A 15,833-nucleotide genomic window follows, 5' to 3' on the forward strand; every position below is an offset into this window, starting at 1 on the left:
GAGTGAGGGCAGCGTGCTCCAGTACAGAGAAGCTGGGAAGAAACCACTGAACCTCTAATATGTCTAACACACACTAAATACTTCAGTTGAATCCACCAATCAAATTTTACAAAAAAAGGATCCAAACATTTCAAAGGTCCCTGTATGACACTCAAAGGTACAGAAAGCACCTCCTTCTCCATACAGCTAGGCTGCCCACAACAGCTGAAACAGAGCAGTAAGTACTTAGCCAATTGCTTTACCCTACCCTTGCCAAATATCAGCGCTACCAGCTTGCACCTCCACCCGAGGCTGGTGTGCCACGAGGGACTGGTATTTAAGCAAGCTTCTCAGCAAAGGTCCGGAGCAAAGGTCCGAAGGTCTGTGACCGTCAAATGAGCAGCCCACTTCCAAAATGAAAATGAGCGTCCCCCCCCCACAACAATATTTGGAGTAGTTGGCACACATGAAAACGCATCAAAGCAGCTTCCCCCTTGCACAATAATGTTTATGCATGTGTGCTGTTGGTGAGACTGTCTCACCTCGCTGGCTATCAGGTCAACAAGGCGTGTCATGTCTAGCAATGTATAAGTACTTTTATGAACAGCAGCCCTTCACAACAACAATGGACTCCATTACATTTGACTCATGTAGAATACAAAATTGCTCATGGTTTGCAGGGTACCAGAATGCTAGATTATATTTTGTTGGTAGAACTTGCAGCCTTAACAGTAAAGGTGAGAATGTCCTCGCCAATGGCAGAATTCTGGTACATGGAATGGGAGACGGTGATTAGCACAGTCCAGAGCAGTGAGTTTCCCCTGCAGTCTCAGGCCAGTCCAGTGTTGCAGTAGCTGCATCCGTCTGAGACCAAGGAGTGTCGTCCTGGATGTAGGATGAGATGTTCCATCATGGGTGACAGAAGCCTCCACATCAACACCGCAATCTACCACAACTGCATCAGAGGAAGTCACTGGCTCAGTTTGTATATCAGTCCGTGTCCACCTGAGCTCCACTCCAGTCCGGTTCCACAGGTCTTTGAGGTCCAGCCAGTCGGACCAGACTACAAAGCCCACATCACGAGTGTTCAATTTTCCATTGGCCAGTGGAACCTCTCTAGGTCCAGAAGTAGGGAGGCTCTGGCTGACTCCCTAACTTTATGTTCAACAGGTGAGTCAACAGTAGCAGCGTAAATCCACTCAATATTCGGGACACCTAAACCCCCCTCTTGGGCTCAGGAAGACATCACATGGTTGTGTTAAGCATAGTTTAAGCAACTGGCTGTGTTTTAAGCATAGCCACCTCACCACTTGAACAGTTTTGCAGCGTTATCACTTCACGTCTAATTGTGGGACAGTGTAGTTAAAGGTAGTGTAGTACAAAGACCAGAATTTAATTTCTACACCCTGATGTTGACCGGTGCAATGTTAAGAGACCAACCTCTGATTTCACCACACAGCATTTGATACCTGTAACTGTCTGTTGTGAAATATTTGACCAACCCCCTCTGGCTCAGGGAGAGAAAGAGAAGCACCCTACTGAAAGGACACATTCAACAATGTGCCATTTTTTTAAATAAAATTTAAATATTGAGGAAAGTGACCTCAAATGCATCAGCAGTTACTCCAAGTCTCAAGCTATTACCTCACAACAGTAACCACAATCCTCACAGCAAATTTGATTTTACAGTTTTGACACGTGCTTCAATTCATTCTCTATGCAGCTCATCTCCAAGAACACAAATATAGTTAGCGATACAGTTGCATGAAAATAAGTTGGACTATCTACACCACTAATGGTTCCTGGATGATGTAGGGGGAAGCTGTGGTGGAGGCATAGGTCCCCAAGGTGGGCATTACGGTGGAGGAGGGGGTGGATGTGATGAATCGTGCCCCGAGTAGAGCTCTGGGGTGCGATGGTGGTGCTGGGCATCCTGCCCTGCTTCTAACCAGGGCTACGGGGTGGTGGTCAGTTGAACTGGCGCTTGTCTGAGGCCAGGGGCTCTGAGGCATTGAATTTGGTGTGGAGGTGGAGTACTTCCCAAACACCAACAGGTCTGGAAACACCAGAATGAGACAATAAAACTAACCCCACAGTCAAACTGTGTAGCAGGTGATGGGTCATCTCACTGAAGCCTATAGGCTACATCTCAATCACTCAATGTAAACTATAACAGTTTATAAATGGTTTTCAATTAGTACATGATTAAGCTTTTTAAATGTTTTATTAGCAGAAATAAAAATCAGTTTGTCTTGTTTTATTATAGAAACAATCACCACTAAAGTAGCCTACAACTTAGTTCCAGTGTCTAAATTGTATCGTATGGAGGCTTACCTTTCGTGATGTTGTACAGGATAAAGTATTTGTGGCTGAGGATGCAGCTCTCCAGTGTTGGCAGTGCAGATGAAATGCAAAACTGAACAAATACAGTAAACTTACAATGTCTCGTAAGGCAACAGTTTCGGCTGCATTTCAGAGCTGCCTCTTGGTAATAATTCAGAAGCTGTGCGCCTCTTCTGAGATTCTTCACTATCGATGAAAATACCAGGGTATCGCCAAATTCAACAGTATAGTAAGAAGTTGGTGAACACCTCGATTCCGTGTGGTACACCAAACTCATAATTGTTATCAAACTGCATGGAACAGTCATTGCGCGTGTAATATGGTAATCAAATTATTTTAAAATTCAAGTTGAAGAGAGGACCGTGAACATTTTCAGACGCATCTGCGAGGTTTCTTGAACTTGGTCAATTGACAGAAATGAAGTCTGACTGCATGCACCAGCTTTGAGTGTCCCTTCTCATGTGTGTCATGACTACATAGGCTACCTCGAGATGAGGACGACCGGAATCTCTCCATGCTTCAAAACCTAAATGTTTTCTTCACTTCTAATTGCAAGGGCATTGTCTAATCTCTGCACCCGATTTTAATTGATGTACCCTACTACTAGTAGCAGTACACAGTGTAAACGTACATTTGTTAGCAGTTGCTATTCGCATTATAGACTAATGCCGAAAAAGCATTTGATGGTCTTTATATGGTCAATCGGATTGAAGCCTGTGCCACAGTTAGGGCAGTAACAGTCATTTATCCTCTGTGTGAATTAATTTGTTGATCGAGTTGTAACATTAGTGTTTTGACACAATCAGGGCAGTGAAATGGCTTCTCTCCCCCCGTACAGGTTTGGGGTTAATTCCACAAATTCAGTTCTAATTCAATTCCCTCTCCCTGTAAATTCAAATTCCAGATCAGTAATTAAATTCCTCCCAATTCCAATGTTAGGTAAATTCCAGGAACTCAATTCCCAATTCAAAATTATCCCCAATTCCACAAATTCCAATTCGAATTAAATTCATTCAGGCTTCTTTCTGGCTGATCATGTCACTGTTCAGAGTGCTTAGCTATAGTGTAAATATATAATTACAAGTTGAAATGATTTAAAACAAATCCTGCAATAGAAAAATTCTATACATTTTCATTCAATTCCAAAGATTAAATGTTTTTACAATTCCAACTCAGTCTAATTCCAATTCCATAACTTAAAGATTGTTGAAATTTGAATTGAATTCAATGTAAATTCTCCACTTCTTGAGTGAATTCAAGAATTTAATTGGAATTTCTAACTAAATTGGAATTGACCCAAACCCTGCACCTGTGTGAATCCGTATGTGTTTTTTCAGATTACTGCTGTTGCAGAATCCTTTGCCACAAAAATGACAGTGATAAGGTTTCTCTCCTGTGTGAATCCTCATGTGTCTTTTTAGATTTCCATTCTGGTTGAATCCTTGGCCACAATGACGACAATTAAAAGGTTTCTCCCCTGTGTGAATCCGCATATGTATTTTTAGATGTCCACTCCGAATGAATGTTTTGCCACAATCATGACAATAATATGGATTCTCTCCTGTGTGGCTCCTCATGTGTCTTTTCAGATCTTCATTCTGGTTGAAGCATGTACCACAAACAGGGCAGGAACAACAATAGGAAGTAGCATGACTTTGACTGGGTGATTTCAGGAGGGAGAATTGTGTCGATGTCTTACCCTTAGTATTGATAAGGGACCTTTGTCCTTTTGCCATCTCTGATCCCTTTGATATGACTGGCTTAAAACCTGACAGAGGTCCTCCAGTCTCCATACCACCTACACTTTCAATGTTTTCACTCTGAGCTGCATCTGGATTTACTGCAGAGAGGGGCTGGGAGACACTGATTGGTTCTGATTCTATGTAGTCCTCTCCATCAGGTTGTGTTGTGATCAGTTCAGTTGTAGGGTCTCTCTTGCCATTTTCTTCCTTTTGGGCTTGATAGAGACGTGAGGGATGAGTTGGGTCCTCATCACAGTCATTTTTCACACAGCCAGCAGTGAATATGGAGTCTTTAGTATCAGTCTCAAACCCATGAATCTGCTCTTCCTCCTGAGTGGTCCTGAGTTCCTCCTCTTCCTCTTTAATCTGTATGGGCTCTGTGTCCTCCGGTCCCAGACTGGGGCTCCACTCCTGCTGCTCAGAGGGAACCTCCTCTTCAGATACAGAGAGAGTACGCTGTTGGAGGTCTGGAGGAAAGGAGAAAGGATGAAACAGAACTTAATACTGACATTACATTTAGGTCTACCCGATAACTTTAATATTACACTTACCAAAGTGTTTGGACCTTTAACAACCCTGCTGTATGTAAAATAGTGTGCTTTGAATTGGGAAATAAATCAATGTGACTCTGGATGACAACAATGATAATAATGAACATAATGTTTACAACATTAGGGCTGTTTTCTTAAAGTTACATCCACTTCGTGTTTTGTTTACTTGCCACGGTACTAACGAGTATCACTGAAAGCGAAGATTCTCAGGAACATATGAGTCTTCGGTTTCCCTCTACAATGCTCATAAGTTGCACAGGACTCCGCACAGAATGACTGGGGGAAGTTAATTGGATGCAGTTGTGATCTTCTTCCTATGAAATGTTTGGGCTATTGGCAATTATGACCCCATCCCTGAAAGCTAAGACTCACAAACATACAGGTAACTGCATTCAGTTTTCATAACTGTGACCTTAATTGCCTACCTTCTGTAAGCTTGTGTCTTAACGACCGTTCCACAGATGCATGTTCATTAATTGTTTATGGTTCATTGAACAAGCATGGAAAACAGTGTTTAAACCCTTTACAATGAAGATCTGTGAAGTTATTTGGATTTTTATGAATTATCTTTGAAAGACAGGGTCCTGAAAAGGGGACATTTTTTTTTTTGCTGAGTTTATACAAATGTATGTGGACACCCTCTAAATTAGTGGATTTGGCTATTTCAGCCTCAACCATTGCTAACAGGTGTATAAAATCGAGCACACACCCAAGCAATCTCCATAGACAAACATTGGCAGTAGAATGGCCTTACTGAAGAACTCAGTGACTTTCAATGTGGCACCGTCTTAGGATGCCACCATAGGATGCCAAGTCAGTTCGTCAAATGTCTGCCCTGCTAGAGCTGCCCCGGTCAACTGTAGGTGCTGTTATTGTGAAGTGGAAATGTCTAGGAGCAACAATGGCTCAGCCACAAAATGGTAGGCCACACAAGGTCACGGAACGGGACCGCCAAGTGCTGAAGTGCGTAAAAATAGTCTGTCCTCAGTTGTAACACTTCATGAAATGGGTTTCCATGGCAGAGCAGCGGCACACAAGCCTAAGATGCGCAATGCCAAGCGTCAGCCGGAGTGGTGTAAAGCTCGCCGCCATTGGACTCTGGAGAAGTGGAAACGCATCCTCTGGAGTGATGTATCACCCTTCACCATCTGGCAGTCCGACGGACTAATCTGGGTTTGGTAGATGCCAGGAGAACGCTACCTGCCCCAATGCATAGTGCCAACTGTAAAGTTTGGTGAAGGAGGACTAACGGTCTGGGGCTGTTTTTCATGGTTTGGGCTAGGAGTCCTTAGTTCCAGTGAAGGGAAATCTTAACGGTACAGCATACAATGACATTCTAGATGATTCTGTGCTTCCAACTTTGTGGCAACAGTTTGGGGAAGGCACTTTCCTGTTTCAGCATGAAACACAATGCCCTGTGCACAAAGCAGGGTCCATACAGAAATTGTTTGCTGAGATTGGTGTGGAAGAACTTGACTGGCCTGCACAGAGCTCTTAGCTAAACCCCATTGAACACCTTTGGGATGAATTGGAATGCAGACTGTGAGCCAGGCCTAATCACCCAACATCAGTGCCCGACCTCACTAATGCTCTTGTGGCTGAATGGAAGCAAGTCCCCGCAGCAGTTTTCCAACATATAGTGGAAAGCCTTCCCAGAAGAGTTGAGGCTGTTATAGCAGCAAAGGGGTTTTGGAATGAGATGTTCGACGGGCAGGTGTAGTGTATATTTGTGTTGTTTATAAAGGTGCATTGAGCTACTGTTGCTTCAGATGTCACGTGTCTTTGACAGTACACTGTTTACAGTTGCGCACTGTAAATGTAGCCACCAGTTCTAAGGACGCACAAAGTTACTTATTTTCAAGCTCATTTTCTGCCTCATGGGATATGGGTTGCGTTTTACATGAAAATACATTTTACTATGATACCGCATTTAGCCCTCCATTCAGCCATGACAATTGTATGCTATTTTCCCAACTTCAAATAGCAATTAGCCTACAGCTATGCACCAACGGAGGGTCCAAGACTTGACACTGATCAATGAAAAACACTCACCAGAAAGTTAAAAACAGAATCAGTTCTATGATGGTGAACATCTCAGCCGAAAAAAAAATTATTATTCAAATAGTGAAATAATTTCAAATTCCCATCCCTAGTTAATAGGGAATTAATGTTACACAGACAATGCTTAGTATTCAGAGGATTGCACTGTACTTCAGCACTGTAAAGGTCTGCCACATCTGCCTCTGGATCTCACCATCCCTACAAAGTGGTTATCAATCAGAGCCCTAATAAAGGTGCTTGTCAAACCTGATAGATCAATGTCATCACAAAATGCAGCCTAAAAATAACATGAATTAGCCAATAACTCCTCCTTCAGATAAAGGCCTATGCAACTCCTGTTGAGCACATCATTTGATCATATGCTGAGGGTATAAAACTATGGTGTTCAACTTGAGCCAACAGTGATTTAGCCACAACTTTTGAACATGGTGCCATTCTTTAAAAAATATTATGGTTAGAAGGGCAATGGGTCATGTCAAAATGTTGAAATGCAAGAAATTAGTTTTAAGTGGCAGAAATTTGAGTTGCGATGAGTGTCCACCAACGACATCGAGTCGGTTAGAATCTATACTTGAAAATGTCCATTCTTTAATTATTTCTTTGTACCTATGTTTGTGCCGTATAGCTGCAAGCTTTTCTTTGGGTGCTGAAATCTGTATGTTTATTTTTAGAGTTTTACCCAACCTCTGCCAAGGGAGGCTTTGTTTCTTAATGGAGAAAGAGCTGCAACGATGCTTTCTTTTTTGCAAGGGACACAAAAAATTTAAAAATCTAAAAAACTATAGATTCCAAATCCAACCGACAACTCTATAACAATCAGGACAAGCACAAGTAGGTAGTAAAAGCTTTAAATAACATTGGATTATGGTGCGCAGTTTAAAAGTCAGGGTCTAAATTTACTACTGAGAATTAGAAAAGTAGAATAGGTATATAAGGTGCAATTAAAAATAAAATAAATATTGTTATGTCAGTCAATTAGCCCATGTTTTAGCTGGCTTGACTAATTTACCAATCTAAACTTGTGGTAATCATGGTTAAATTACCGACTGGGGAGCCACCATTGATTTTGTTATTCACTGTCACTCAATACCATAACCAAAAACATTGCACACATTTCTCACCACCCTATGGCAAAATGTGTAGAATTTAAGGAAATTAGCTGTAAAACTGCGAATTGTTCTCTACGTCCTATGGCAAGATGAGTAGAATTGCAGTAAATTAAAAAAAGATTAAAAAATAACATTCTCTCTGTTGCCTGTATACTTTTCTCAAAAGTCACTAAAAATTAGCATTTAAAACCTGTTTTTCAACAAACCAAAAAAGTCTGGGGGCATGCCCCCGGAACCCCGTAGCAAAGTGTGTCTCACCCCTAGGATTTCACATTTTGGGGAATATTAACAGGAATATATGGGAAATAACAGAAATATATGCAAATATTAACACAATTTAAATGCTTTTTACATTGGATATATTTACCATATCATATGGAGACAGAAACATTTTACCTTATCATAAGTAGACAAATTTGCAAATGATTAAATCCTTCCAATAAAAAAAAAAATACAAATAATTTTAGTTACGAAATTGAACTTTAATAAAATTATATGGGATGATTTCACTGAACTACTAAAGGGAATATTGAATGATCCCCAATGATCCATCGCATCTCCCAAAACGTTTTCAACATACATCTGTAAAATTATGTCTAGAAACTAAAGCTTTGGTTGTCTTCCTCTCAAGCTTCACATGTCTTCTCCCTGGACCTCAATGTCCACCTCTTGACCATCAGACTCTGAGGACTCATCTTCACTGTCACTTTCCATTTTGTATTGGTCAGCCTGTTGCGTGCTTTGGTGTGTGTGTTCGCAAACAAGGACCAGTTGTGCTCTGAGGCGGCTGATGTTGGTGGGATTTGGAGGATGATGGAGGCAACAGGGGAAAAAGCCTCAGATCCACAAAGTCCCTTACACCAAGTGGCTGATGAGGTATGTTGGCATGACTGCCATATTGCATCTCCACCCCAAAGCCTTTGCTTGGAAGTGTACTTTGCCAGACTGCCAAGAACCTTGCCCTCATCCAGGCGGCAATACACGGTAGTGATGACACCATAGGCCTTGTTGATCTCTGCACCAGACAGGATGCTCTTGCCAGCATACTTGGGTCCAATATGTATACTGCAGCTTTTATGGGCTTCAGGCAGAAGTCTTCATGTTTTTGATGTATTTCAGAACTGCAGTTTCCTCTGCTTGGAGCAACAGTGAAGGGCAGTACAGATTTATTCTCTTAAATCTAAACATCAGACAGGATGGCATTGTCTCCCTCAATCCATGCAATGGCTACTGCTATAGGTTTCAGGAGGATCCTCTTGATGGGGCTGTCCATATTAGCTGTCTGTGATATGGCCATTTCTTGGAGAGACTTGTTACCCTCCAGGAGACTGTCAAACATGACAGTGTTGCTGGGCAGCTTCAATGTGGTGACCTTATCTTCTCACTTTTTATCTAATTTAACTAGGCAAGTCAGTTAAGAACACATTCTTATTTACAATGATGGCCTAGGAACAGTGGGTTAACTGCCTTGTCCAGGGGCAGAACAACAGATTTTTACCTTGTCAGCTCAGGGATTCGATCCTGCAACCTTTCTGTTATTAGTCCAAGGCTCTAACCACTAGGCTACCTGCCGCCCCCTCACTTTGCTTGGTGAGGTAGATTGCTGCTATAACTTGATGACACTTCATATACCTAACCATTTCCTTGGCTCTCTTGTAGAGTGTATCCATTGTTTTCAGTGCCATGATGTCCTTGAGGAGCAGATTCAATGCATGAGCAGCACAGCCAATGGGTGTGATGTGAGGGTAGGACTCCTCCACTTTAGACCAAGCAGCCTTCATGTTCACAGCATTGTCTGTCACCAGTGCAAATACCTTCTGTGGTCCAAGGTCATTGATGACTGCCTTCAGCTCATCTGGTTGAGGGGTGGAGATGTAGTTAATTATTCATTGCCAACAACCATTTGACCACCCATCAGAGATGATTGCAATACTGTCTGCTCTCTCTAAGATTTGCTTGACCTTCACTTAAACTCTGTATCCAGCAAATGAGTAGATAAAGCATTGGAGGGTGTTGGAGGGGTGTATGCTGGGCGAAGAACATCTCTTCTAATACACATTGCCTGTGAGCATCAGAGGTGAACCAGTTGCATACACAGCTCGAGCAAGACATTCATCAGCATTTCTCTGACTACGTTCATCCATTGAGTCAAAAAAAATTCTGATTCCAGGAGGACCATGAGCTGTTGCTATCAATAAGGTGTCTGATTCATAATTTTCACCTTGAATAGAAGAAGAGGGACTTTTGTCAGAGGTTGCTTGTTGTGAGCGCTGAGGGAACTTTATGCACTTGGCCAGATGATTCTGCATCTTTGTTGCATTCTTCACATATGATTTGTCACAATATTTGCAAATGTACACAGCTTTTCCTTCTACATTAGCTGCAGTGAAATGGCTCCACACATCAGATATAGGGGCCGCGGCATTTTCCTGTAAAGATTAAGAAACATTATTTAAAATTAAAAAAAATACAATTCCATATACAGATAAATAGTTAAGCAGGTAGATTAAACTCCTTTGTAAGAAATGTTTTAAAATGAAACATGTATGGAATAGAGGTCAACCGATTAATCTCCATGGCCGATTAATTAGGGCCGATTTCAAGTTTTCATAACAAATCGGTAAATCTGCCTTTTAGGACCCGATTACATTGCAATCCACGAGGAGACGGCATGGCGGCTGACCACCTGTTACGCAGGTGGTCAGTGCAGCATCAAAAGGACCTTGTGGCTGCAAGGAGCCAAGGTAAGTTGCTAGTTAGCATTAAACTTATATTATAAAAAACAATCAATCAATCTTCACATAACATGTTACGCGTGCTCCCTCTCCGGCCTCTAGGTCCCCAGGCTGCTCGTTATGGTGCACGCCTGTCACTATCGTTATACGCACTGCGCGTCAGACTCACCTGGACTCCATCACCTGCCTGATTACCATCCCTATATATGTCACTTCCTTTGGTTCCTTCCCCAGGCATTATTGTTTCTGTTCTTGTGTCAGTTCTGTGTGTTGTTCGTGTTTCTTATTTTTGTATTATGTTGTGTTTAGTTATTAAAACACTCACTCCCTGAACTTGCTTCCCGACTCTCAGCGCACGTCGTTACAAATCACTAGTTAACTACACATGGTTGATGATATTACTAAGTTAACTAGCTTGTCCTGCGTTGCATATAATCAATGTGGTGCCTGTTAATTTATCCTCGAATCAAAGCCTACTTCAACTTCGCCAAACGGGAGATGAATTAACAAAAGCACATTTGCAAAAAATGCACAATCGTTGCACAAATGTACTTAACCATAAACATCGATGCCTTTCTTAAAATCAATACACAGAAGTATATATTTTTAAAACCTGCATATTTAGTTCAAGTTAGCAGGCAATATTAACTAAAACAGCGATGTTCATGACTTCAAGCCTATCAACTCCCGAGATTAGGTTGGCAATAATAAAGTGCCTATAAGAACATCCAATAGCAAAGGTATATGAAATAAAAATGGTATCGAGATAAATAGTCGACACGTCATATTTCCTATAATAACTACAACCTAAAACTTCTTGACTGGGAATATTGAAGACTCATGTTAAAAGGAACCACCAGCTTTCATATGTTCTCATGTTCTGAGCAAGTTAGGACAAATTCTTATTTACAATGACGCCTACCCCGGACAACGCTGGGCCAATTGTGCGCCGCCCTATGGGACTCCCAATCACGGCCGGATATGATGCAGTCTGGATTCGAACCAGGTACTGCAGTGTGTTAGACCACTGCGCCAGTCGGGAGCCCAAATGTGTATTGTATGTTGACATTGACATGTGGCTTTCGGATTTACAATATAAATATAAAGACTCGTATTTCACTTACCAGTTTAAGGTAATGTTAGCGTCCTCTCCTTTAGCTGTTGTCTATGACACTTTCCCGGTAGATTTCTGCTAGAATATCGTCCAAAATCTGTATACCTGGACTTTCATTTAGCTTTTCCAGTATTAGTAGCCATATTGTAAGTTCAACATTTGCAAAACAGTTTTAATAACTCACAGATATGCAAGAATATGTCGAAGCAGGTTACGCATAAATGTTCAAACAGAACTAGCCTCCTGGCGCGCTAGGTTAGCTGAAAGTTTGTGCGCCAGACAAAGGGTTTCCACTAGAGGTCGACCGATTAATCGGAATGGCAGATTTAATTAGCGCCGATTTCAAGTTTTCATAACAATCAGAAATCTGTATTTTTGGTCGCCGATTTTGCCGATTTGTTTTACACCTTTATTTAACTAGGCAAGTCAGTTAAAGAACACATTCTTACTTTCAATGACGGCCTAGGAACGGTGGGTTAACTCCCGTATTCAGGGGCAGAACGACAGATTTTTACCTTGTCAGCTCTGGGATTCAATCTTGCAACCTTACGGTTAACTAGTCCAACGCTCTAACCACCTGCCTCATTGCACTCCACGAGGAGCCTGCCTGTTACGCAAATGCAGTAGAAGCCAAGGTAAGTTGCTAGCTAGCATTAAACTTATCTTATAAAAACAATCAATCATAATCACTAGTTAACTACACATGGTTGATGATATTACTAGTTTATCTAGCGTGTCCTTCATTGCATATAATCGATGCAACGCTGGGGGATTTAACAAAAGCGCATTTGCGAGAAAAAAAACAATCGTTGCATGACTGTAGCTAACCATAAACACCAATGCCTTTCTTAAAATCAATACACATGAAGTATATATTTTTTAAACCTGCATATTTAGCTAAAAGAAAACCAGGTTAGCAGGCAATATTAACCAGGTGAAATTGTGTCACTTCTCTTGCATTCATTCATTGTCAGGGTACATGCAATAGTTTGGCCAGCCTGGCTCATTGCGAACTAATTTGCCAGAATTGTACGTAATTATGACATACATTGAAGGTTGTACAATGTAACAAGAATATTTAGACTTAGGGATGCCTCCCGTTTGATAAAATACCGAACGGTTCCGTATTTCACTTAAATAATAAACATTTTGTTTTCGAAATAATAGTTTCCGGATTCGACCATATTAATGACCAAAGGCTCGTATTTCTGTGTGTTACTATGTTATAATTAGGTCTATGATTTGATATTTGATAGAGCAGTCTGACTGAGCGATGGTAGGCAGCAGCAGGCTCGTAAGCATTCATTCAAACAGCACTTTCGTGCATTTTGCCAGCAGCTCTTCACAAGCACAGCGCTGTTTATGACTTCAAGCATATCAGCCTAATGGCTGGTGTAACCGATGTGAAATGGCTAGCTAGTTAGCGGGGTGCGCGCTAATAGTGTTTCAAACGTCATTCGCTCTGAGACTTGGAGTAGTTATTCCCCGCGGCTTTTGTGGAGCGATGGGTAACGCTGCTTCCAGTGTGGCTGTTGTCGATGTGTTCCTGGTTCGAGCCCAGGTAGGGGCGAGGAGAGGGACAGAAGCTATACTGTTACACTGGCAATATTAAAGTGCCTATAAGAACATCCAATAGTCAAAGGTATATGAAATACAAATGGTATAGGGAGAAATAGTCCTATAAATACTATATTAACTACAACCTAAAACCTCTTACCTTGGAATATTGAAGTCTCATGTTAAAAGGAACCACCAACGTTCCTTGCTCATGTTCTGAGCCAGGAACTCAAACGTTAGCTTTTTTACATGGCACATATTGCACTTTTACAACACTTTGTTTTTGCATTATTTAAACCAAATATAACATGTTTCATTATTTATTTGAGGCTAAATTGATTTTTATTGATGTATTATTGAGGTAAAATAAGTGTTCATTCAGTATTGTTGTAATTGTCATTACTACAAATAAATAAATATAAATTGGCCGATTTAATCGGTATCGGCTTTTTTTGGTCCTCCAATAATTGATATCAGGTGTTGAAAAATCATAATCGGTCGACCTCTAGTTTCCACATAGCCAATGAGTATGAGAGTATCTAGCTAGCTTGGTTTCAAAACGATAGGTGGTCATTTGACAAAGATTACAGTCAATCAAGGGAACACAGCCCGTGTCATCGGCGCGCAATGATGCCATATAGCCATGATGCCTTCCTAGCTAAAATTGATTTCCCAGTGGATTGACTGAATGCAGACTGATCTAGCAAAGGTTGGTTACTTTTTCACTTGTGAGGAATAAATACGAATGTAATTTGACTGGTTGAAACGTTTAGCGTTCGATTTTCACAGATTTCTTTCTTTGCAAGTTGAACAAGTGGAAATATAAAATAGATAGTGCATACTATATGGATTTTATCTCTGGGACCCTTAGGATGACAAATCAGAGCAAGATTTCAGAATGTAAAGTAAATATTTTACCTTCATATGTGAATGTATCAAACCTGTTGCGGTGAAAAATGGGTTTTGTTTTTCTGCACTCTCAAACAATAGCATGGCATTTTTTCGCTGCATTAGCTACTGTAAATTGGACAATGCATTTAGGAATTGCAGTTCCTCAAGAACTTAAGCTTTCTGCCCATATAAGACACATGTTTTTTCCTTTCTAAAAACTGTTGGTACCTATGTTGTCCCGTAGACGGAACATCGATCCCTACATATTTAACAAATTATTTTCTACCTTCAGTCTGACTTCTACTAAAACTCCATATCTAACTGGGTGATCTATAAATCATGGGATTTATGTCAGTTGCTAGGTTCTAGCAGGTGAATGATTCATTTTCTAATGATTATGCTAGCTAGCTAGCTGTGGCTCCATACAGAATTAAGCTTTAAATAGTTTGTTTTCGGAAGCTAGCGTCAGACTACAACGTAAGAGTTAAACTCTTTAACAACAATGACTTGGACAATTGCTTTCAAACACCTATTACAAAGTAGAAAATAGCTTGTTACCTATCCATAAAAGAAAGACATTTAAACTTACCGGCCATAACTAACAGCTGGGCTTCTTTGATGGACATTGTGCAAGTATTTTTTTTTTTTTTTAACATTGTGCAAGTAGTCTCAGTGGTAACCTAGTAATACACGTCGTGATTGACAGGTGGTTGCGCCAGACAACACAGCCCGTGTGAGCTGTCACCAACCAACCAGTGTAGAGTATACTGGTCTATCAAAAACCTCATCTGATGGGTTAGAAGAAACAGGTCTCTTTCTGCCAAAAATTCTGTGCATGCGAAATTGACATGTGCAGGTGTACAGATGCAATTATTGCTTGCAAATATTATGTTACACGTTTGCGAATCATAGGTTGCAAATGCCATTACAACCCCATTTTCACAACTCATCAGTTACACGTTTGAGAACGTGTTTTACAACTACTGTACAGATGATTATTTCATGTTGACAACTCATCAATTACCCTTTCAAATTGTGTTTACACTATAAAACCATTCTACACACTCACATCATTATGTCAATGATTTACCTCTATATATATGTCGCTATTGCGCCCCTTAATTAGAAAGACGTATTGAGTAGCTAACAAACCTGCTCTGTGTAGCTTTAACGTTATATCAGGCTCAGGTTGAAGAACAATGTCGAGCAGCCTCTGTAGACGGACAACTTCCTCCTGATACTCTGCTACCGTTTTTTCAACGACCCCGAATATCTCCTCAGCAGCAGCTGTTAATCTCTCGTTGAGAAAAACCCTCAACAACTGTATTTTAAACATTTTTAGATAATGCAAGTGGAGTATTCACGAGATAGCAAGCGGTGTTGTTTTCATCACGTGGCACGGCATGAAAGACAAAAGCATCCTGTAGGTTATCACCGTCTCGTCAGCAACACTATAGTAAAGTACTTCTGGGTCACGGAATTTCTCAAAATAAAAGTCTTCCACATAATAGTAGAAACGTGTCAATAACCTGTGATTATGAATGATATATGAAAAATAATTGTCTAAACATTAACAATGATTCATATTTGTTCATATTTAAGTCACATGTGCATTAAAAATGGGTTTTAAAACATGTTCCAAAGTCATATCACTGTACATGGAATGCATATCGGCTTATAAAGCAACTATTCTGGGTTCCACAGCAAAAATATATTATAGCTAATACTCAGAAGGGTCTGTAGAAAATAAA

The 15,833-nt window shown here is 40.7% G+C and overlaps 1 protein-coding gene across 3 annotated transcripts; it reads right to left on the reverse strand.

Annotated features, from left to right (window-relative positions):
• Window positions 1-555: 555 nt before the first annotated feature.
• LOC115144855 (zinc finger and SCAN domain-containing protein 21-like) lies at window positions 556-15,513 on the reverse strand. 3 transcript variants are annotated; one of them, XM_065003044.1, is made up of 3 exons: window positions 15,235-15,324; window positions 10,007-10,214; window positions 556-4,531 (listed from the first exon to the last, which is right to left on the reverse strand). In XM_065003044.1, exons 2-3 carry the CDS (start codon window positions 10,092-10,094, stop codon window positions 3,603-3,605), a joined length of 1,017 nt encoding a protein of 338 aa, XP_064859116.1. In that variant the 5' UTR covers window positions 10,095-10,214; window positions 15,235-15,324; the 3' UTR covers window positions 556-3,602. The 3 variants fall into 3 exon arrangements, 2 of the variants coding, with proteins under 2 accessions (XP_064859116.1, XP_029541814.1); XR_010459417.1 differs by lacking the exon at window positions 556-4,531 and adding an exon at window positions 7,509-9,640; XM_029685954.1 differs by lacking the exon at window positions 10,007-10,214 and having other exon boundaries at window positions 15,235-15,513.
• Window positions 15,514-15,833: the final 320 nt, after the last annotated feature.

The sequence above is a fragment of the Oncorhynchus nerka genome, linkage group LG17 (assembly GCF_034236695.1).
Source record: "Oncorhynchus nerka isolate Pitt River linkage group LG17, Oner_Uvic_2.0, whole genome shotgun sequence".
NCBI classification, from domain to species: domain Eukaryota; kingdom Metazoa; phylum Chordata; class Actinopteri; order Salmoniformes; family Salmonidae; genus Oncorhynchus; species Oncorhynchus nerka.

Bases quoted from the DNA above. Each gene is read 5' to 3' on its own strand.
- LOC115144855 (XM_029685954.1), bottom strand. From the start codon at position 15,418: ATGTTTAAAATACAGTTGTTGAGGGTTTTTCTCAACGAGAGATTAACA. The intron at 4,532-15,234 runs GTTTGTTAGCTA...CCTTTCCTCCAG, and splicing joins GTTAAAGCTACACAGAGCAG to ACCTCCAACAGCGTACTCTC.